Source organism: Sceloporus occidentalis, unplaced genomic scaffold, assembly GCF_023333645.1.
Source record: "Sceloporus occidentalis isolate IW3139 unplaced genomic scaffold, rSceOcc1.0.p SCAF_110, whole genome shotgun sequence".
NCBI classification, from domain to species: Eukaryota; Metazoa; Chordata; class Lepidosauria; order Squamata; family Phrynosomatidae; genus Sceloporus; species Sceloporus occidentalis.
Genome location: NW_028317090.1, coordinates 1363527 through 1387991, shown reverse-complemented (window position 1 = coordinate 1387991; position 24465 = coordinate 1363527). Strand labels below are relative to the sequence as shown.

General features: G+C 39.9%; 1 protein-coding gene across 1 annotated transcript; it reads right to left on the bottom strand.

The window, feature by feature from the left end:
* Window positions 1–2156: 2156 nt before the first annotated feature.
* Window positions 2157–24256, bottom strand: LOC149283177 (ropporin-1-like protein). Its single transcript, XM_089497905.1, has 5 exons — window positions 24126–24256; window positions 23011–23134; window positions 21540–21701; window positions 19231–19406; window positions 2157–2193 (listed from the first exon to the last, which is right to left on the bottom strand). The coding sequence occupies exons 1-5, from the start codon at window positions 24254–24256 to the stop codon at window positions 2157–2159; spliced, it is 630 nt and encodes a 209-aa protein (XP_089354031.1).
* Window positions 24257–24465: the final 209 nt, after the last annotated feature.

The following is a 24465-nucleotide window of genomic DNA, read 5'->3' as shown; positions in this document are numbered from 1 at the left end:
AATGTGGCTATGTCTTATAGCTGTGGGTCTAGTTACACTGTCAGAAAAGCTAATATAATTCTTACAAACATTTAATAAGTAATACTAACAATATAAACTATATATATTTCTACATGTCAAGCATTGGCAGATTAGGAGGTCAATGGGGCAATTGCCTCCCACCCCAGATAAAAAAGCATCAAGCTCCAGACATACCTCTTTACCTCAATAATTTCCAGAAGGTGGGCAGTCCTGCTGATGTTGCAGTCCTGATGACCTCAGTAAACAGTTCTAATGGCATCGCGGGACACACTCAAGGGAGGGGAAGTGGGGCGTGACCTGGAGAAGCATTGTTTCACCCAGAGTCTCCAGGCATAGTCCCCAGAGAGCTCCCAGTTATGGCCTAATTCCCAATTCATTTAAAAATAAAAGCCACCCCTCCAATATTTTTTATATTTAAGAATTGCCATGGAGATTATGCTTTATGTCCCATGCTCTAAAAAATGTTTTTTTTTATGCTGGTACAATGTTCCCCAATGCGTACCTTTGATTTTCTTGTGGTATGGCCAACATATTGCATTTGACATGGGCATTGGAGTAAATAAATATTATTAGATGATTTGAGATTTAAGAAATCCTTCCAGGTATACACTTTCCCTGATACTTTACACATAAAGGATTCTATCCTTTTTATTTGTCTCTTTGTCTGACTGCAAGCCTGACAAGTATTGCATGGATAAAATCCTGGTCTCTGGCTCAAATTGTTTTCTGTATTCCTATTTTGTAGTCTTTTCATAACACATTTTGTAACAAATATATGTATAATTAGTGTGCCCCAATTTTTTTTGTTTGTTTTTCAAGTAGGATGTATATTCTCTTGTTTTAATATATGCCATGAATATTTTTTATGTTTTTGAATAATTTGGGGGTAATGTCTGTGTCCGTGTATAACAGTGAGACATCCAATAGAGGGAAGCCTGCCAATCAAAAGCACTGTTGCAGTCCACGGCCGCAAAGATGAGATTGTACCACCACATATCCCATATGTAGTTGGCACTTAAAGGATTGAAAGTGCTGTTCCACTTACACAGTATGTGAATTGCAATATATGTTCAGCAGTATCTGTTTGACAGGTATGTAATTTTATTTCCTTAGAAGGTTGAGTAACATAGAAACAATACACAAATCTTTTAATAAGTGGTTTCAGTTTTTACATACATTACATACTGTACCTTCTATGTTTTACTACCAAAAGTTGTGAGGCAAAATTTCTCTAAATTATTTTTGGGAATGGCCCAAGCAATAGGAAAGATGTTTTATTGTGCATTTAGTTACAAAAGTGTTACATTTAGAAGATTAGGTCCTTTTAAAACATTTTCTAAATGTAAATGCCTGATTTTGTATAACATGGCGTTTAAGCATTCCATGAAAAATAAAATCAGATTAAATTATTATCTCTAATAAGCATTTGGGGGCATTCATTGGCATTGGTATTGATGGTTTGTTGCGGTTTAGTTGTGGAAGTGTTAAATATTAGGGATGTGTTTCTATTGGATCTTTTTATGTCAGAGCGCTGCGTAGTAATAGGCTAGAAAATGCATCAAGTTGATCAAATTCCAAATGTCAAAAACTTCACAGTACGCACAAATAATTCTCAAGGATCAATATTTCCACTTGAACATCGTACTTTAAAACTAACATGAGCAATTATTTTCCCTTACCCTCTCAAAGGACTTTATTTTATTCTATGACTTGACCAAATCCTGTATTAGTTTTAACCATATGCCAGTAGAAAAAGAACAGCCTTGATATATTTTCTTTTCATCTAACATTGGTGCAGTTATATAATTCAAATAGTGACATTTTTGGTACCTATTGCACAAATGCTTCAAAATCTTTGCATTGCCCTGTCAAGTCAAACTATCCCGTGTATTGTTTGTGTTCCAGATATACCCAGTACAGGCAGATATTTCTGTTATTAATTTCTGTCACTAGTCCCTGTACATATTTCCAAAGGTTATTTAATGTTTTTTTTTTTTATGCCAAAGGCTAGAGTTTTGAGTATAATGTGATTAGGTAGTTGCTACAGAAACATATCCACATAAAAACTTAGATATAATGTTTTGGTTTCAATAAGCATTCAACTTGGAACACACCATAATTTTACTATCTTGCCATCAGGTATTATTACCCGTATTTCCGTAATTTTGGGGCCTGAAATTTGAAAAAAAAAGTATTATCATAAAATTCATACTCATCCTCATCACTCCCATCCATTAACTGCCCCAAAATTAAACCTAAAGACCCCATCAACCATAACTGCCCCTAAATTAACCCTAAACACCCCATTAACCATAACTGCCCCTAAATTAACCCCACCTCCCCTAACTTTCAGCAGCCCAAATATTAATTTTATACTCAGTTAGATGAGTTGCTTAGTGATGTCCGGATCATGAACGAATCGTTCATTTGATCCGGTTCTTTTTAGTGATCCGGATGAATCGGTTCACTAGACTGAACGATTCATTTGTAGCGGTTCAGTCTGTGAATCATGCAGCTGTAACCTGATCCTAGAGCTGTGAGTCATCTGCAGAGCACTCAGACACAGACTCTGGGGTCAGGTTACAGCTCATTAATTCACACAGGAACGATGACTCATAGAGTCAGAGACTCGTTCAAAGAGTCGAATGATCCGAAGACTCGAATGATCCGAAGAGTCGAATGATCCGAAGAGTCGAATGATCCGAAGAGTCGAATGATTCAAATCTTACAGGGATCCGGATCTTACAGAGATTCGAATCATTCAGAGAATATTACTGATACCATACTTTTATAAATAAATACATTAATAATGTTCACACTGTCCCCAGGATTTAGATTCCCCTGAGTTTGCCCCCCTTTACCTATAACTGCACCTACAGTTAACTTTATTAAATTAATTAAATTAACCCTCAGTCATCAGCATAAAATTAACCCTTATACCCCATCAACCATAACTGCCCCTGAAATTAACCGTAAAGATCCCATTAACCATAACGGCCCCTGAAATTAACCCTAAAGACCCCATTAACCATAACGGCCCCTGAAATTAACCCTAAATACTCCATTAACCATAACTGCCCCTAAATTAATTGCATGTACTCCAGATAAATTACCTAATAAATTGGTATGGTTGATGGGGCCTTTAGTGTTAATTTAGGGGCAGTTATGCTTAATGGGGTGTTTAGGGATAATTTAGGGGCAGTTATGCTTAATGGGGTCTTTAGTGTTAATTTAGGGGCAGTTATGCTTAATTAGGTGTTTAGGGTTAATTTGGGGGTAGTTATGCTTAATGGGGTCTTTAGTGTTAATTTAGGGGCAGTTATGCTTAATGAGGTGTTTAGGGTTAATTTGGGGGCAGTTATGCTTAATGGGGTCTTTAGTGTTAATTTAGGGGCATTTATGCTTAATGAGGTGTTTAGGGTTCATTTGGGGGCAGTTATGCTTAATGGGGTGTTTAGGGTTAATTTGGGGCAGTTATGCTTAATGGGGTGTTTAGGGTTAATTTGGGGGCAGTTATGCTTAACGGGGTGTTTAGGGTTAATTTAGGGGCAGTTATGCTTAATGGGCTGTTTAGGGTTAATTTGGGGGCAGTTATGGTTAATGGGGTGTTAAGGGTTAATTTTAGGGGCAGTCATGGTTGATGGGGTGTTAAGGGTTAATTTTTTGGGGCAGTCATGGTTGATGGGGTGTTTAGGGTTAATTTAATGGTGAGGGTTAATTTAATTAATTTAATAAAGTTAGCTTAAGGTGCAGTTGCAGGTAAAGGGGAATGTAAATCCTGGGGGAAGTGATTATTAATGTATTATTTATAACAGTATGGTGATATTCTCTGAATGATTAGAATGCCAATGAAGGCAGAGTCGTTCAAAGATCCGGATCTTACAATGATCCGGATCTTACAGTGATCCGAATCTTTGAACGACTCTCTGCCTTCATTGACGTCACTGGAGGCAGGGGGGAGAATTCATAATGAAAGGGGCGGGGCCAATCGTTAGTGTGCCTGCACGGAGTTACTGGAAAACAGTAACTCCGTGCAGGCACACTGAGTGATCCGAAGATCCGGATCATGAATCAGATCATTTCAGTGAACGAATCGAAATGATCCGATTCACTTTAATGATCCGAACTTCCCATCACTAGAGTTGCTGTCTGAGCCGTGTGGATGCTATGAGGAAAGGGGTGGGGCCAGTCGGCAGTGAGTCATAAAGGGGCGGGGTCAATCGGCAGTGTGACTGCAGGGAGTGTACTGGAATCTACAACCACTGTATAAGACGCACCCAGTTTTTAGACCACACATTTTTCAAAAAAAAGGTGCGTCTTATATATGGGGAAATACGGTATCTTTTTGCGTAGGTGTACTTGGACAACTAGGAACATTCTTAAATGGGAAGTCTCATGGAAAATATATTTACCACAGGAAGCATGATAAGTAGTCATGGTGTTTGTCTAGTAGACTGGGCTAAGATAACAGAGCTAGAACACATGCAAATGGCTAATATGCAGCTGCCTGAAAACATTATCTTTTACAAAAGAACTAGAACTGTTTAAAAAAATAGAACTGTTAAAAAATAGCACAATGTTTTTGGAAAAAATATTTTTAGCAAAGGAGAAGTGTTAGAACAAGAGGTCTAATTTTGGTGTGTTACTTTAAATAAAAGTGATTTTTTTTTGTTTTTTTAAGGTTGGAGTGGTTATTTTCGGTTTCGGCCAAGCGAATGCTGAATTTTCGGTTTCGGTCCAGAATTTTCATTTCGTTGCATCCCTATGATATACTAAGCAAGACACTGAAGTGGTAGGCCTACACTACATCAATGTTTGGCTTAGTATATAGTGATAGGGGTTATGCTGCATTATTGTCAATGTCTGGCTCAATGTTTAGTGATAGGGATTTTGCTGTACCACCGTCAATGTGTGGCTCTGTATATAGTGATAGGCGTTATGCTGTACCACTGTCAGTGTTTGCCTCAGTATATAGTGATAGGTGTTCTGCTGTACACCGTCAATGTGTGCCTCAGCACATAGTGATAGGTGTTATGCTGTACCCTCATCTATGTTTTCCTCAGTATATAGTGATAGGTGTTATGCTGTACCACCGTTGGTGCGTGCCTCAGTATATAGGTGCTATGCTGTTCCACCGTCAGTGCGTGCCTCAGTATATAATAATAACAGTTATGCTGTACCCCTGTCAATGTTTGCCTAACAATAGAACCTATGCATTTTTGTGGGGGGATGCCACATACAGGATCCTCCCCAGGTGCCAAATACTCTAGGCACGCCCCTGGCTGGGGGTAATACACATGGCAGTGGGAGCATCACATTAACCAATACAAAAGGGGTGAGGGGATGAATACACAAAGGGGGGCAAAACACAAGGTTGTGGGAGGGACACATTAATCAATAGTAAAGGGGGCCTGTCTGGGGCATCAATAACACAAGAGGCTAAAATACAAAAGGGGCAGTGTATAAAATATATTTTTTATGCTTCAGTGTGGCAGACCCTGTCCTGATGTGTGTGTGTTTGGTGTTCGTGTGGCAGAGCCTGTCCTGATGTGTGTGTGTGTTTGGTGTCCGTGTGGCAGAGCCTGTCCTGATGTGTGTGTTTGGTGACTGTGTGGCAGAGCCTGTCCTGGTGTGTGTGTTTGGGGGTCGGTGTGGCAGAACCTGTCCTGGTGTGTGCGTTTGGGTGTCAATGTGGCAGAGCCTGTCCTGATGTGTGTATTTGGTGTCTGTGTGGCAGAGCCTGTCCTGGTGTGTGTGTGTTTGGGGGTCGGTGTGGCAGAACCTCTCCTGGTGTATGTGTGTGTTTGGGGGTCGGTGTGGCAGAGCCTGTCTTGGGGTGTGTGTTTGGGTGTGGGTGTGGTAGAGCCTGTCCTGGTGTGTGTGTTTGGGTGTCGGTGTGGCAGAGCCTGTCCTGGTGTGTGTGTTTGGGTGTCGGTGTGGCAGAGCCTGTCCTGGTGTGTGTGTTTGGGTGTTGGTGTGGCAGAGCCTATCCTGTTGTGTGTGTTTGGTCATCTGTTTCCTGGCACTTTACTTACTGTAGGAATAAGTAGAACTATCTATTTTTTACTTATCCAGAGATAAAATGAGCGCCTGAATTTGTAGTCACTTCAGAAGACAAAACTTTCTAGGCCCAGAAATCAGTTAGAGGAAAAGTAAAGGTTTTGTGTTATTTACTCTATTTCAATCTGCATATTTTATTGAAAAGGATTAGTGTAGGGCTGAAACAACGAATCGATAAAATGGATAATAATCGATAACGGAAATCGTTGTCGACGATTTCCGTTATCGATTAATCGAGTGATCGATTCGTTGTTGGAGCACTCGGCTCCTTTTACTTACCTCCGCGAGCGTTCCCCGCTTCTGCTACACGCTCTGCAGTCTCCGCCTTCTTTTAGTTGCGTGACGGATGTGACGCGTTCCCGAGGTAAGTATTCATGTCTGTGTGAATCGCTCTGTGTGAGTGGCTCCATTCGCACAGAGCGGTTCGCGGGGGTGGGGGTGGGGTTTCAGGGGATGCAGGGCAGAGTGGGGGTGGGGGGGCAGGTCAGGGTAGGAGACTGAGTGCAGGGCAGAGTGGGGGTGGGGATGCAGGGCAGGGTGTGAGTGTGGGGGCAGGGCAGGAGACTGGGTGCAGGGCAGAGTGGGGGTGGGGATGCAGGGTGTGAGTGTGGGTGCAGGGCAGAGTGGAAGACTGGGTGCAGGGCAGAGTGGGGGTGGGGATGCAGGGCAGGGTGTGAGTGTGGGTGCAGGGTGTGAGTGTGGGTGCAGGGTGTGAGTGTGGGGGCAGGGCAGAGTTGGAGACTGGGTGCAGGGGCACAGTGCAAAGTGCTGGGTGCAAAGTGCCAGGGCTGGGTGCAAAGTGCCAGGGCTGGGTGCAAAGTGCTGGGTGCAAAGTGCCAGGGCTGGGGCAAAGTGCTGAGTGCAAAGTGCTGAGTGCAAAGTGCCAGGGCTGGGTGCAAAGTTCTGGGTGCAAAGTGCCAGGGCTGGGTGCAAAGTGCTGGGTGCAAAGTGCTGGGTGCAAAGTGCCAGGGCTGGGGCAAAGTGCTGAGTGCTGGGTGCAAAGTGCAAAGTGCTGGGTGCAAAGTGCTGGGTGCAAAGTGCTGGGTGCAAAGTGCAAAGTGCTGGGTGCAAAGTGCCAGGGCTGGGACAAAGTGCTGAGTGCAAAGTGCCAGGGCTGGGTGCAAAGTGCTGGGTGCAAAGTGCGAAGTGCTGGGTGCAAAGTGCTGGGTGCAAAGTGCTGGGTGCAAAGTGCTTGGTGCAAAGTGCTGGGTGCAAAGTGCTGGGTGCAAAGTGCTGGGTGCAAAGTGCTGGGTGCAAAGTGCTGGGTGCAAAGTGCCAGGGCTGGGGCAAAGTTTCTTGAACAGTAATAGTCCACCTCTTTTCAGAATGTTTGGGGTTATTTTGTTTCATAAATATTGTGTTTGGGTTCTTGTACTTTGAAAATATTGTTTTTTATTACATCATAACAAAATAAGAATGTTAATGTAAATTTTAAGTTGTTTTTTAACATCCAGTTCATTAAATTATTTTAAATAAACGAAAAATTTGCATATTGTTTTTTTTTATCCGATTAATCGAAAAAATAATCGGCCAACTAATCGATTATTAAAATAATCGTTAGTTGCAGCCCTAGATTAGTGGCACTAAATTGTGGCATCAGGTGTATCATGACATTTTTTAGTATATAGATGTGTTCCCAATCCCATCACATAAAATTCTATCTCATACATGTGCCGAGCTCTAATGTCATCTTTATCCAGTACACATAGATGCCGAGGAGTTAAGATTCTGTCTATTCCCTGGTACTTATTTGGGCTTTTAACACTTTTGGTTCCTGGGATTTTAATAATAATGTAGTATTCTGTTATCATAAAGGAACAATTTAATATAGTTTCAAAAAGCATGATTTATAGCTATTTGGATGGTAATTAGTGTAGCTCAGATAGTGTGGCATGTGGGCACAAGAGCTCGACCACGTGATACAATACATGGGGCTGGTGGCCAAATATTTCCAGGGCTGCTTTTCATTCCCAGTCCGGCCTTGCCGCCAGGGCCTTCTTTAACGCAGGGCAAAAGGGACAGCTGTCCCTTGAGGAGTCGAGGAATCAAGATTCTGTCTGTCCTGCCTATTTTATTTATTTCCATAAAAAGGCCCACCAAAATCCTCAGCACCAGACCCATGATGCTCTTAATCTGGCCCTGCAAAAGTGGTATTAGGCTAATGAACTGAGGGAATTTAAACATACCACTTATTCATCTAATCAACACATCTTTTCTAAAAATATTAAAAAAAAAAAAAAAAAAAGCTTATGTCACTCTTATGTTTTATGTACACAACTGTGTAACTTCTTTCTAGTTGGTTACTTAAATTTTAGTTATTTTGTAATAAAGGCTTTGCAGTGATGTAGAAATATTTTCTTTATATTTATGCACCATTTTTAGGTCTACATTGTATAAAAATGTATCATAAATAGTCATCTTGACTAAAAATCACATACATATTTGGATTGGTTCACTAAAGATCAAGTGCATTTAAATAGCTAATAAGCTTGCTGCCCCTATTGAAACATTATATTAGACTACATTTCATAAATTGCCGAATATGCAGGAAGAAAATGTTAACGGAGGCAATTCCAGTTCTTCAACACTTCGAAGGAAACACAGTAGTTGCTGGAAGCTGATATGAACTAACTTTAAACAAAGAGCTCTCATTTTCTTTTATAACAGTAAATTACTGATAATACCTCTATCTATAATAGGGAGACATACACATACATGGTTGCGGCCAGTTGCGGTTAAGCAAGGACAAGCTTGCACACCTGCCAAATCAGGCACCATGGACATACAAAGCAGTGCAGAGAAGTACATGATGTGTCCAAATAAAGTAAGCACAACAACAAAACAAAACATGATTCAAACTTTTATTACATTAGCTAGGTCTAATATACTATACATAAATATTTAAAACAAACAACTTGACAGCATTAAACATGCCAGTTGTGGAGTTCAAAATTTTGTACACAAAAAACATAAAAAATGCAATAGAACAAATATTTGATCGTGAGCTGCTGCTTTGTTCTAATTCTGTACAAAAAATCTGTATTCAGCTTTTTTTTCAATGTTCAACAATAACTGCTTGAAAATGTAATTCAAGAAAGTGGAGGACACATCCCACTCAAGAAGTTTCTTGGTTGGATCATTTGATTTTGCTTATTCCTGAATAAAGAGAAATTAAACAATGAAAATCTAATCAAAACCAAAGCAAATTTCAGCTTATTGGGATTTCAGAAAACCAAAAAGACATATAATAGCTAAGTATTTAAGATTTAAGGGAAATACAGTGTACCCCTCTACAGACTGTTCATAGGTTCACGGGTTCAATAAATTAACCCATTTTTGAGTGTTGGGTGTAGTATAAAAATTTTTTTGTCAAGTCTAAATTACACCAAAGACTAATTTTAAAGGCAACTCTATACGTGTGATATACTCACCACCAGTCAGATCAAGTTTTGGCTTGGAGAACACTGCAGGCTAACCCTTGTGTGATTGCACAGAAAGTTATTCCATTGATTTAAATGGGAGTGTTTTCTGGCCATTAATTGTCTGATTCAAGCAGCCAATCAGCGGCAAGAATCATTGGTATATGGGGGAGGATGGCAGCTGCAGCAGCAGCAGGGTGGCAGGTCCTACCTTAGGTAAGAGTTAGCACTGTTATGTTAATGTTCTGAACCAATATTCTCTTAAAAACACTAAGCATTTTACAAATTAAACAGCATATTATCACAAAGCTTGTTATCGAACAGTCTTACACTCAAAAACTTGTATCAGGAGCTCTAAATGGATTAAACGCATTTATTAATAAAGATTAACATCTCTTTCTGGTTTAATATTGTATGTCCAATGCAAATGTAATAATTGGTTATTGATAAATTCATTATAGTAAATAACCCTGGATTATTTAATCACATACTGTAGAGTTTATGCGATCTTTGTTTTATGCATGGTTGTTCATAATATGCTACTGTGCAGACAGGATTGTGAATATGTATGACCTCTCTACTGTGTGCAGTTTGTTTTGGGTATCCATAAACATGTCAAAACCAGCTATTTTGATTGGTTGTTTCCCATTGTGCTGTCCATGACTGAATTTTCTACAATGCAATTTAGGAATATTTCTAATAATCCATTCAAAGGTTGGCATGCAGTATGCATAAACATTAAACGGAAATACAGGAAAAATAAGATCAAACAAAATGCATTTATCTGTAGCAGATGGTCCCAGATTAAAATAAGTTACTCTTTATATAAAAGAAAATAGAAACAAGATTGCCTTATGCTATACTTGGTTGTCAAAACCACTTAGCTTCACTTATGTGCCTTGTGAACCATACAACTTCTTACTGGACTTCCTTCTTGGTATGCTTTCACTTGATTTACTCTCCAACAACAACACTTACTTTACTTATTTTCATATAACAGTGTTGCAGTTTTTTTCATTTACAGTGAAGGAAAAAATATTTGATCCCCTGCTGATTTTGTACTTTTGCCCACTGACAAAGACATGATCAGTCTATAATTTTAATGGTAGGATTATTTGAACAGTAAGAGACAAAATAACAACAAAAAAATCGAGAATAACGCATTTCAAATAAGTTATAAATTGATTTGCATTTTACTCAGTGAAATAAGCATTTGATCCCCTATTAATCAGCAAGATGTCTGGCTCCCAGGTGTCGTTTATACAGGTAACAAGCTGATATTAAGAGCACTCTCTTAAAGGGAGTGCTCCTAATCTCAGCTTCTTACCTGTAAAAAAAAAAAAAACACCTGTCCACAGAAACAATTAACCCCTTAAGGACCGGGCTCATTTTTCGTTTTGTACCCTGTGGGACCGAGGCTGTTTTGACACTTTTGTGGTGCTTGTGTTCAGCTGTAATTTTCTCCTCACCCATTTAGTGTACCCACATAAGTTATATATTGTTTTTTTCAGGACAAGATGGGCTTTCTTCAGATACCATTATTTTGATCGTATCATCTTATTTACTATAAAAAAAAATAAAAAAACATGGTGAAAAATTGAAAAAAAACACATTTTATGACTTTTATTTGAAAAATCTTTTACTCACCTAAAAAAGCAAGTAAAAAAACTAGCTAAATAGATTCTACTACTTGTCCTGAGTTTAGAAATACCCAATGTTTTTATGTTTTTTTGCTGTTTTTTGTAAGTTATAGGGCAATAAGTACAAGCAGCGTTTTATGATTTCCAAATCTTTTTTAACAAATCTGGTCAGTCTGCCTCCATCTCCTCTTTGGAACATCTTTGAAGCCGGTTAACTCAATTTAACCCATTCAAACCATATATTTTTGAAAACAAGACACCCCAGGGTATTCCAAATGCTGTTATTTTAACCCTTTCCATGCACCAATTATACAACTACACTTTGTCAAACTTTGTAATAGTAATTTTTTTTATTTTTTTTCCACACAAATTGTACTTTAGTTATAGATATACAGGTGCTGGTATATGTCACTGTCAAACAACACCCCAATATGTGTTCAGCAACATCTCCTGAGTACAGCGATACCCCACATGCATGGGTTTGTCAGATTGTTTGGCTGGTAAAAGGCTACTTTTGGGGCATGCGTAATTCAGGTGGTCATTTGGTCATTGTGCCTCCCTCTCCTCTTTGGAATATCTTTGAAGCCGGTTAACTCAATTTAACCCATTCAAACCATATATTTTTGAAAACTAGACACCCCAGGGTATTCCAAATGCTGTTATTTTAACCCTTTCCATGCACCAATTATAGAACTACACTTTGTCAAACTTTGTAATAGTAATTTTTTTTATTTTTTTTTCACACAAATTGTACTTTAGTTATAGATATACAGGTCCTGGTATATGCCACTGTCAAACAACACGCCAATGTGTGTTCAGGAACATCTCCTGAGTGCAGTGATACCCGACATGCATGGGTTTGTCGGGTTGTTTCAGATTTAAAATGCCACATTTGGGAAGTGCGCTTTTTTTCGCCATTTTGGTCAGTCTGTACCTATGCCCTATCTTTGAGCTAGGCCACTCCAATTTACCCCATCAGCCATTTTTTTTATATATTAGACACCCCTTGGGTATTTGAAGTGCTTTTATTTTAACTCTTTGTTGAGATTTTTGAGAAATTTTAGCACTTGCTCAAAATAATAAACTTTATTTTTTAATTTTATTTTATTTTTTTAATACTTTTTTTATATATTTTTTTTAGTGACATCACTGCATAATTATTTTTAAATGTTAGCACATTTTTTTTTATTTTTTTTTTCCATTTTTTATTTATTTTTATTTATTTTGAATATTTTACTAATCACATAGTGATTAGAAAGCTGGGCTCCATTGACTTGCATGGTTGAATGCAGTACCTGTATTCAACCAGCAAGTGGAGCCAGTTCTCTAGAGGGTCTGGAGACCCTCTAGCGAACTTTTTCGTCTTTATTGTTTTATTTCCCGGGCCGCCGCCATCTTGCTTGATGGCGAAGATCACCGGCAGCGGCGGCTGTGACCGCTCTCCGGAGCGGTCACAGCCCACCCAGAGGTAAGTGTTTGGTGTCGCTGGATGCCTCCTGATCGAGGCATTCCAGCGACACCATTTAAGTTTAAACGCTTTTAAAACGGGCGTCCGCCGCCATACAATGTATGGCGGCTGTTGACGCCCCGGGAAGGGGCCAGACATGGCCCCCGATGCCGATCTCGGCCTTGCTGAATGCCTCGACATCGAGGCATTGCAGCAAGGCCGTTTAAGCGAAGAAAGTGATCCTTTATCACTTTTTAAGCTTATTTAATTTTTTGACGGTTCAGGACCGTCAAAGGTCATTTAGTGACCTTCTTGTTATGACGGTCCTGAACCGGCAAAGGTCGCGAAGGGGTTAATCAATCAGATTCCAAACTCTCCACCATGGCCAAGACCAAAAAGCTGTCCAAGGATGTCAGGGATGTCAGGGATAAGATTGTAGACCTACACAAGGCTGGAGTGGGCTACAAGACCATCGCCAAGCAGCTTGGTGAGAAGGTGACAATAGTTGGTGCAATTATTCACACATGGAAGAAACACAAAATAACTGTCAAGCTCCCTCGATCTGGGGCTCCATGCAATGATCATGAGAACAGTGTAAACATGAGAACAGAATCCCAGAACTACACGGGAGGATCTTGTCAATGATCTCACCAAGAAAACAATTGGTAACACATTACGTGGTGAAGGACTGAAATCCTGCAGTGCCCGCAAGGTCCCCCTGCACATGTACAGGCCTGTCTGAAGTTTGCCAATGAACATCTGAATCATTCAAAGGAGAACTGGGTGAAAGTGTTGTGGCCAGCTGAGACCAGAATTGAGCTATTTGGCATTAACTCAACTCGCCATGTTTGGAGGAGGAGGAATGCTACCTATGACCCGAAACATGAAGGTGGAAACATTATGCTTTGGGATGGGGTTTTCTTCTAAGAGGACAGGACAACTTCACCGCATCAAAAGGGACGATGGATGGGGCCATGTACCGTCAAATCTTGGGTGAGAAGTGAGAACCTCCTTCCCTCAGCCAGGGCACCGTGGATGGGTAATTCAGCATGATAATGACCCAAAATCCTGGCCAAGGCAACAAAGCAGTGGCTCAAGAATAAGGACATTAAGGTCCTGGAGTGGCCTAGCCAGTCTCCAGACCTTCATTCCATTGTCAAATGTCAGCCTCGAAACCTTAATGAGAGGATCTGCAAAGAGGAGTGGGAAAAAATCCCTCCTGAGATGTGTGCAAACCTTGTGGTCAACTACAAAAAAAGTCTGACCTCAACAAGTGATTGCCAACAAGGGTTTTGCCACCAAGTACTAAGTCATGTTTTGCAAAGGGGTCAAATATTTCTTATTATAAGTGATAAATATTTACTTATTTCACTGTGAAATGCAATAGGCCGGTCCATGACATGATACTGACATGATACTAAAGAGGGGGGGCTGGGTGGCATAAGGTAGTAGGGGCAACAATACACACGAGGGGCAGGCTGGGGCATCATATAAATCAAGACTAGGGGGTGGTGGCTGGGTGGCTACACATTGTGGGGCTGGCTGGAAGGCACAAATATATATAGGGGCTGGTGGCATCAATACACAAGGGGGACAGCTAGGGCCATCTCATCTAATAAATCAATACTGAATGGAGAGGCAGGCTGGGGGCATAAGTAAACATAGTGCTGGATGTGTTGAAAATATTTTTTTTTTATTGTTTTAGTTTAGCCTGTCCCGATGTGGGTGGCATAGCCTGTCCTGTTGTGTGTGTTTGAGTGTTATTGTGGCAGAGCCTGTCCTAGTGTGTGTGTCTTGGTGTCGGTGTGGCAGAGCCGGTCTTGGTGTGTGTGTCCGGGTGTGTCTGGGTGGCAAAGCCTGTCCCGGTGTGTTTATCTGGGTGTCAGTGTGGCACAGCCTGTCCTGGTGTGTGTGTGTGTGTGTGTGTGTGGGTGTCGGTGTGGCAGAGCCTGTCCTGGTGTGTGTGTGTGTCTTTGGGTGTCGATATGGCACAGCCTGTCCTGGTGTATGTGTCATTGGGTGTTGGTATGGCAGATCCTGTCCTGGTGTGTGTGTTTGGGTGTCAGTGTGGCAGAGCCTGTCCTGGTGTGTGTGTGTGTGTCTTTGGGTGTCGATATGGCACAGCCTGTCCTGGTGTATGTGTCATTGGGTGTTGGTATGGCAGATCCTGTCCTGGTGTGTGTGTTTGGGTGTCGGTGTGGCAGAGCCTGTCCTGGTGTGTGTGTTTGGGTGTCGGTGTGGCAGAGCCTGTCCTTCTGTGTGTGTTTGGGTGTCGGTGTGAAAAAGCCTGTCCTGTTGTGTGTTTGGGTGTCGGTGTGGCAGAGCCTGTCCTGGTGTGTGTGTGTGTGTTTGGGTGTCAGTGTGGCAGAGCCTGTCCTGGTGTGTGTGTCTTTGGGTGTCGATATGGCACAGCCTGTCCTGATGTGCGTGTCATTGGGTGTTGGTATGGCAGATCCCGTCCTGGTGTGTGTGTTTGGGTGTCGGTGCGGTAGAGCCTGTCCTGGTGTGTGTCTTTGGGTGTCGATATGGCACAGCCTGTCCTGGTGTGTGTGTCATTGGGTGTTGGTATGGCAGATCCTGTCCTGGTGTGTGTGTTTGGGTGTTGGTGTGGCAGAGGCTGTCCTGGTGTGTGTGTTTGGTCATCTGTTTCCTGGCTCTTTGCTTACTGTAGGAATTAATTTAACTATTCATTTTTTACTTATCCAGAGATAAAACACCCTCCTGAATTTGTAGTCACGTCAGAGGACAAAACTTTCTTGGCCCAGAAATCAGTGAGAGGAAAAGTAAAGGTTTTGTGTTACTTACTCTATTTCAATTTGCATATTTTATTCAAAAGGATTAAAGGCACGAAATTCTGGCTTCAGGCGTCCAATGTGTTTTTTTATGTGTACAGATGACCTCCCAATACCATCACATAAGATTATATCCTATATTATCTGCCTAGCACTAATGACTTCTTTATCCAGTACACAAGGATGCTGAGGTGTCTAATTTATTTATTTCCATAAAAAGGGCACACAAATTCTCAGCACCAGGCCCATGATGCTCTTAATCTGGCCCTGTGGAGAAGGCTTCTCATGGAGGCTTTTTTTCTTTTTTCACAAAGTACTTTAATATGCATTTTTTTTGCATATCCAGGGATCCTGCCTAGGATCCTTGGATGTCCCATTAAGTGGACATGTCGCTTTCCCAAATCCTACATTTACAGCTCAGCATAATTTCAAACTAACATAATAGTTTACATAATTTACATACTTCTGAAAAATGTCCACAAGAGTAACCATTTCTACATGTACCTATTAAGTTATTACCCACTTTACAAACACTGCTCGTGGTGAGCTGAATTTCAGACTTAAATCCTGCCTGAAAAGCAACTGTACTGTTTGGTCTACTAAATAAAGCAATTTATTTACCAGCCTTAGTTTTTTTTATGAAAACATTGCAGCAGAATTTTAAAATATAAACCCATTTATTTGAACTTGCTATTTATGTGACTAGCAATACACTCAAACACATTATTAACATAAAATATTTGCACACAAACACTATTAAAGGCAGCCCAGTATTACATTAAATACAGGGCCGTTGGGTGCAATTATTTTAAAGAAAAGGCCAATTATCTAACTGATGTTCAATTTTATTTATTCCAGTTTTAATCATTTAAGTGAATTTTGTAACAACTAAATAATGTTTTAAAGCAAGCATAATTGCTTATTGTCAGCATATACATCAAGCAAGCAATATCCAGCTAACAAAATCATTACCATTATTATTGAGGTTAGAGGTATATTGATTGTAAGACTGTGGAAAAATAACATTGCTGAGGCGCAGTTAAACCGGGAATGACCAAATGTAATCTCTCAGGGCCACAGACAAACCAGCAAATCAGTATAATACTTGCCATTCTGTTCAGCTATATACATTGTTGATTATACTTTAATGAGAAAAATTTGAAAGTAATGGCAAGGTTGCATCCTTTGAGGAACTAGTTTGACATCCCCCGTTTTGGGTTTATTAAGTGAGTTGCAGTTTAAATAAATGAGGAATGAAAATGATTTTTTTTGTCACATGTACGGTTGATGAAATACTAATTGCACTCTCTGACATGTGACCCAAATAAACCTCAGAATGTATATAACTGTATTCTATCAAATTTTATCAACATTGAAAGCTTTTTGACATTCTAAAGGAATACCCTGACAATGCGTTTTTGTTTTAAGACAAGTATTTCCAGCTAAAATTACTTTTTCCACATATGGCTTCTCCATTTTGGCTTTATTTTTGTTGAATAAACAACAAATACTGTACACTGTATAATATGTCATGTGTTGTTGTTCATCTCTGGTTCAATTTACCTAAAATGTACCATATGTATATGTGTATATATGAGAGAGGGAGAGAAAAGATTTACTACTGAACCGTGAGTTCGGTTGCAAAATGTCATATTTGTGTAACTATCTTAAGTTCAATAAAAATAATAAAGCTGTAAAGATGTGGCACCTATTTTGCTTTACCACTTTTTTATATTTGTTTTTAACTAAATGCAATGTTAGAAAGCAGCATTGCGTTAATGTTGAATGCCCAAACCCTTACCAGAAATAATTCTTTAACAAAGTAACATTTTGTTTAATTTATAATTATACCCTCACTGCTTCCCTTGATTAACTGATCATCAGCAAGTGTGACCACCTCTAAAAAAGCAGACGTTTTAGCAGTTTGCTGGTCTGGAGCATTTAGGTGTGTGTTAACACAATGCCAAGGAGGGAAGACATCAGCAATGATCTTGGAGAAGCAATTGCTGCTGCCCATCACTCTGCGAAGGGTTATAAGGCCATTTCCAAACAATTTAAATTTCATCAGTCTACAGTGAGAGAGATTATTCAAAAGTGGAAAACATTCAAGTTGCCAATCTTCCCAGGAGTTGACTTTCCAAATTCACCCTAAGGTCAGACTGTGCAATGCTTAGAGAAATTGCAAAGAAACAAAGAGTTACATCTAAGGCTCTACAGGCCTCAGTTAGCATGTTAAATGTTAAAGTTCATGAAGGGTTGCCAGGAGAAAGAACATGGAAGCACAGCTTAAGTTTGCAAAGTTGCATCTGAACAAACCACAAGATAAGACCAAAGTGGAGATGTTAGACCATAATACACAGCGCCATGTTTGGCGAAAACCAAACACAGCATATCAGTACAAACACCTCATACTGTCAAGCACGGTGGTGGAGGGTTGATGATTTGGCTTGTTTTGCAGCCACAGGACCTGGAAACTTTGAAGTCATTGAGTCAACCATGAACTCCTCTGTATACTAAAGTACAAACAGCTAAAGTTTGGCAAAAATTGGGTCATTCAATAGGAAAATTATTCCAAGCATAACAGCAAATCTACAACAGAATGGCTGAAAAGAAAATAATCAAGGAGTTGCAATGGCCCAGTCATAGTACAAACCTCAACCAAATTGAAATGCCCATAAACCTTAAGGAACTGAAGAACCATTGTAAAGAAGAGTGGGCCAAAATCCCTCCACAACGAGAGACTCAAAGAAATTAAAAAACTATTACCTAAAGTTCAAAGAAAATTAAAATAATTACAATAGCATCGTACTGTTATTCATATTTAACCAGAAACAATGACAGATGAAGTAAGTTGTAAGTTAGGGTGGCTGGTCTTATGGTATATACACATGGTGGGATTATATATATATATATATACCGTATTGGCCCAAATATGGGCCGCACTTTTTTCCCCCGCTTTAAGTCTTTAAAGTGGGGGTGCAGCCTATATTCGGGGTCTATCGCCCGACGCCCGGGACATGCAGGGTTAGGATACAGATCCCCCGTAGCGGTGCAGGGGGACCTGCATCCTACTCTCCGATATGCTGAGACAGCCTCCCCTGCCGGCACTTTCCATGGGGGGGAGTGCCGGCACGGGAGGTTGTCTTAGCGCACCGCGCAGACGTTCACCGGCTGCGGCGATGCGCGCGTAAACAACCTCCGCTGCCGGCACGTCTGCACGATGTGCTTTAACAATCTCCCTTACCGGGAATTCCCACGAGGGGAGTCCCGGCAAGGGAAATTGTTAAAGCACATCGTGCAGACGTGCCGGCAGCGGAGGTTGTTTACGCGCATCGCCGCAGCCGGTGAAAGTCCGCACAATGCGTTTTACCTCTGCCCCCAAGACTTACCAGAGCAGACTCCCGGGTGTCTTGCGGGGCCGGCGGGGGACATCTACGCAATATGCGTATTCAACTTCCGGTGCCGGCACTTCCGCTGAGTAAGTTGGGGGGGGGCAGAGTGGCAGCATATCTCAGGGGGGGCAGAGTGGCAACATATCTCGAGGGGAGGAGGACAGAGGGGCAGCATATCTCGAAGGGGGGAGGACAGAGTGGCAGCATATTTATTACAAAACTTTTTCTTTAAAAAAGCACCAAACTTTTAGGGTGCGGCCTATATTCGGGTGCGGCCTATATCCGAGCCAATACGGTATATATATATATATATATATATATATATATATATACACACACACACACACACACACACACACACACATACTTTAATTCCTTACCTTTACACAGACCTTTCAAAATGGTTAGGTGTATATATGTACTCTGTGTTTAGATATATCAAAAATGTGTTGTACTTACGCATCTGCCTGCAAAGCAAAAAGTGCATCTTCCACTTTTGTATGTGAAATATCGCCATCTATTCTGGCCAAATACTTGTATAGGAAAGTGAATGTTTGAAAAGGAATGCGAGCAGCACCACCTTCTGGATCCTCTGTCAGTATTTCACAGGCATGCTTCAGAGCAGATGATATGCTCTATATGTGAATGCAAAATGATAATTATGATACTGCATTTTCCAGAAAGTATATCATAAATGTAGTATGCATAGAGATATTATGGTACAATTCAACAGTGGGATTTTTTTGGTTGCTAAAATGTGTATTTTATTCCTCAAAATATAGTATTTTTGAGGGCCGTCCTTAACACCGGGCAAAAGAGGCAGCTGCCTTGGGCCCGTTGTTCCCGGGGAGACCATAGCAGCAGCCCTTTGAGCCTGCAACAACCACGGGCTGCAGCAGTCACAACTGCACGTGCGCACAGCTTACCTTTGAGTTGCATGCATACTGTGCAAGCAACCTCTCTTGTACCGCCAAGGTACCCTGACCCTGCTGTGTTTCTGCTTCCCCTGGGATAAAAGAGAAGTTGTTTGCACAGTGTGCTTGCAACACAGAGGTAAGCTACCAGCCCATGCATAAGTCTACGAACGTCACAGAGAAACTTGCAGTTGAGGTAAGGGGTGCGGGAGGGTGTGTGAGAGTATGTGTAAGTGGGTGGCAAAGATGGCATAGACAAACTGGAGACAAATATAGCAGAGACATGTTGTTTGGGGACAAAGATGGCAAGTCCTATTCGTCCAATCTGGGTGCTAGGCAGGTCCTGTGGATGCAATCTGGGTGCTGGAACAAGTCCTATGTGTGAAATCTGGGTGCTAGGGTTGGCCTTTGGGGTGTGTGGTCTGTGATCTATGCCTGCAGTTTAGGGTTTTCATGCATAATTTATTTGATCTATATCTTCAGTGCTGAGTTTGCGTGTGATTTTTCAGTAGCTCTTTACCTTCAGTGCTGAGTTTGCTTGTGATGTTTCAGTTGCGCTTTACCTGCAATGCTATGTTATTTATTTACCTATACCTGCAAATACAGGGTTTATATGTCTTACTCTGTTGATCTTTACCTGCAATGTTGTTTTTCCATGTGGTGTTAATTTGAGCTTTATCTGAACAACATGAGGGAGGAAGAGAGGTGTGGTACAGTGAAGGAGACAAAGACAAAGACAAAGGGACTCTGGGGAGGATGACAGAGGAGGGGGCACCACGGGGGTGGCCCGCATAAAGCACCTGAACACCTAAAGCCAGCACTGATCACAACTCACACTCCGTTTAAGGACTCCTCATTAATTTGCAATGCGATCTGCATAATATTGCGCTCCTCCCGTGCATGTGGTTTTTTTTTGGTGTTGGAGCAGTGGGTGTGATTGCATGCCAGGGAGTGTGGGGCCCAAGCAAATGCTTGCCCAATCAATATTTTTTTCACGGTCCTGATAGAACTTATAGCACATGACTTACTGTTTGCTTTAATAATTCATTTTGGCAAGCTAAAACAATTGGAGTAAAATTTGCCAGACATTGTGAAGGGGTTAAAAGGCTTATCCACATTATTGTTTTCATGTACAGAATCATAAGTATAAAATGAAGCATAAGAATAAAAATTCTATGAAGTTGTAAAGAAGATAATATTTTATGCATTACAACTGTGCCACAATCCACATCACATACGACAGAACTTTCCAAATTCATTTTTCTTTATCAAAAATGGCTTGTCTCCTGCTGACAAACTGCAAACTTCTATTGCAACAGCTAAATATAAGGATGACAGCTCTAACTGATACCAAGGGGCTCATGATATACCTCTGGAAATCTGCTTTATCATGAGCTGTCTGTAAAATTCCTTTTGACAACTTTGATCAGATAATTTAGTGACATTTCTGTTTTTGACCTTGATGAAACATTTGCCTTTATAATGAGTTCAGAGCTTCAGTGAGAGAATTGTTCAGGAGGGATACAGGATGAATCTTGGAGGACTACTACAATAATAGTAACAAAGCATTTTGGGATTTAAATTATATTTTTCTCTTATTTGGAAATATTGAAGACATGCTGTCATGCAGTAATATAGAACAAAATACATTATTTTAAAAAAATGTATATATCACTGAATGCCATGTAGTTAAAACGTTATCTAGTAGGATTAGGATTCATGGCTTATAATTATAGGCAGACCCATGTTCCTAATTTTAGAATGTTTTAATGCTGCTGGTTAATCGGATATGGGCACATAATGCAGGCTAATACACAAATCATTTTGGTAAGTCTTATAAAATGGAACACCTACCCCTCCAAGTGTGCTACAGGCAAGAGCTAGAAATTTCATCCATTCTACTTCATTTCCAAAGTTATCCAGTGTCAGAATGCATTGCAGTTGCTCTTGAGGTAAGCAGAGATCTTTCCATTTTTCTTCAAGATCAGTTTCACTTACAATGGCCTTGGATGATAGCTACAATTAAATACATGATTACAACAATGGAAATTTTACATGCAGTGGTACACAGATTGCACTGAACACTCTGTAACATTGAGAAACATGCTTAATTAGGTGAATATACACTGTGCCTATACATTGTCTTTATAAGTAAAAAATGTGTATATATGATTTATTTGGGGTTTTTTTTACAAACAAATCCAGAGCCCTTATCAATTATCCCTCGTTTATGAACAACAAATGGTAAATAAACATTTTGTATTGATGTCTAATACTTCATTTTAAAACATCGGAATTCAATTATTGTACTGTGTCACTTTATTTTGCAGCTACTCAAATGTACAATCTTACTCCATGTGGTGAGATGAGGCATAATGAAAATGGAGTCAACTGCAGGGAAATACTGCAAGAGAACCTGATCTGGTCCTCTGCTCGGTTGGACACATACCCCAAGTGATGTCCAACCAAAGAAACTTAAAGCCATTATGGCTGAAAAAGGCTGCTCTACCAAACATTAATATGTGGATGTTGAATACTTACATAAGGTACATAGTTCCATTTTTTTCAAATACGATTTTACCAAAGTTTCACTGTATAATTAATGCTTTTCAATTTATATTTTAAATATCATAAAGAATCTAATTGTAATATTTAGTAATATATAATATAGTCATTGTAGAGGCACACTATATATTAAAAAAATAATACTTAAATAAGCAGGGTCAGTGCTCCGCAGAAGAGTATTGTGAGATTGGCAAATTCAACATTGTATAAGGTAGGGGTTTAGGACCCAGTAAATACTTAAGAATAGGTAATGCGGTCCTAGAAGAAAGTTATTAAGGCTAGAACATGTCCGTGCTGTTTAACCACTAGCCTCACCTGCAGACAATAAATAGAGGCTGTGGCCTTTACAAAGAAACAGACGTCAGAATAATTCTAAATTGAGAGGGTACATGCAACACTGCTAAAGACTACAAAACATGTAGTACAGGCTGGTATAATAATATTGTTTGATATTTAAATGTTGGGAAACAGGCTAGCTGCCTATTAGAACAATTTATGTGTTTAGTTAGCACATCAAGAGGGTGTTTGGAATGTGTTTTGTTTATGCATTTTATGTTAGTTAATAATCATTTTAATTAAAAAAAACTTTTATTCTATTATTCTATTATACAGAGAGAAATATTTAAATTCAAATTACACACACACACACACACACATATGTATATTGTATTTCCAGGTTATAATGAAAACTGCATATTTTTCATAATTTTCTGTCAGTGGAAGGAATTTCTTGCACTATATTAAATATCTTGTTACATACCTGTTTGTGTAGAACCTTTAGAAGCCCTTGAGTTAGCCCAGTGTCTGTTTTTTGAGTTGCCACTGGTATTTCAAGCCTTTCTTTTACGGGTAAGGGCTCACCTTTTGATAAACAGGTGAAGTACCTGCAAAAAGACAAGATCTATATTTTAAAATAATACAAAATGCAATCCAATTTATGTGTCACACAATAGCCTTGACAATGTGAGGTTTTATTCTCTTCATTTCTGTTATTTTGTGTCTTATACCATTTTTTCAAAACCCCAAATCAGTCCAAGTAATAGTGGTCTCACTTTAATTAGACAGGTATAAAAGCAAATACCTTTATTGGCTAACTGAAGTATAACAGATTGAAAGCTTTCAAAACTATCTAGGTCTCTTCTTCAGCCATATATCATGTAAGCCAATGAAGGTATCTTCTTCACATGGTAACCCTATACCTTAATTAGAAAGTTTATAATGGTTAACACAGTGGCAAGAGAACACTGCAATTCTGCATCACAATAGCAGTCTACTGATGTTTTAGTTGTGTGGAACCTGCTGTCTTTTCACTGAAGCTCCATTACAAGCAAAGGAGTTCAGCCATTTCATATCCCTCTAGATAGCAAGCTTATGACCAAGGCCCTCTTAACAGTCCGTCTCAGTCTGTCTGCTCTAGTTGTGTCAGACCCTTTGAATGTGCACACTGTAAGAAGCTCTGCATAGATAGTTGGAGTTATATAAAGAAAATTGAATATTAATACTTGGTGGGGTTGTTGTTCAACATTCGGCACAGTAGTCTGATAAAGCCAGTTCATATGCATGAAGCGATTTTAAAATTGTGGATGCAATCAGACAGTAAGTCTCACGCCATATCTGCATTTTCTGCCCCATTAGCGTATATATACAAATTAAGCAAATATTTAAAATACTGGATTAGAATTTACAGATTCCTATTGTTAGGAATGTTTAATGAGCATTTACACACATTTTGTATGAATGTAATCTGTGGATAATCCCTGGATTACTATAATATTGCACAGGGGTCTTGGTAACTTTTATTGTTTTGTGTTTTCTATCTAAGACTGCTTGAGACGAGCACCATCCTGGCTGCTGTTACAGCTCTGTCTGACTTACGCAGCTGACCACTGGAGCACATCACAAGGCTGGGTCCTGATGGCAGCTTTTGTGAATTGTTTCAAGATATCTGGGAGCTCAGGTGGGATATTAATTTGCTGTGCGCAAAACATAGTATCTGGAAGAGGCATGGCTTCAAGGCAGTCTGTAAAACAATACAGAAACTTAAAATACAAGATGTATTACTTATGTATTCTTTAATAGCTTAGTAATATGATTTGGTTACTGTTAACAGAAAACTGTACTCCAAATCAGATAAATTAGTGCACAAAACATTATTTTGAATATTGGTAATTTTGAAAAAGGAATTATTTAAAAATCTAAATATTACAACACAATA

What these genes read in the sequence shown, in the direction of transcription:
- LOC149283177 (XM_089497905.1), bottom strand. Translation starts at nt 24,256, where the DNA reads ATGCCTCTTCCAGATACTATGTTTTGCGCACAGCAAATTAATATCCCA. An exon ending in TAAAGGTTCTACACAAACAG is followed by an intron (nt 21,702 to 23,010) that starts GTATGTAACAAG and finishes ATTTAATTGTAG; the next exon opens with CTATCATCCAAGGCCATTGT. An exon ending in TTTGCTTTGCAGGCAGATGC is followed by an intron (nt 2,194 to 19,230) that starts GTAAGTACAACA and finishes TTCAAATTTCAG; the next exon opens with GCCCCAAAATTACGGAAATA.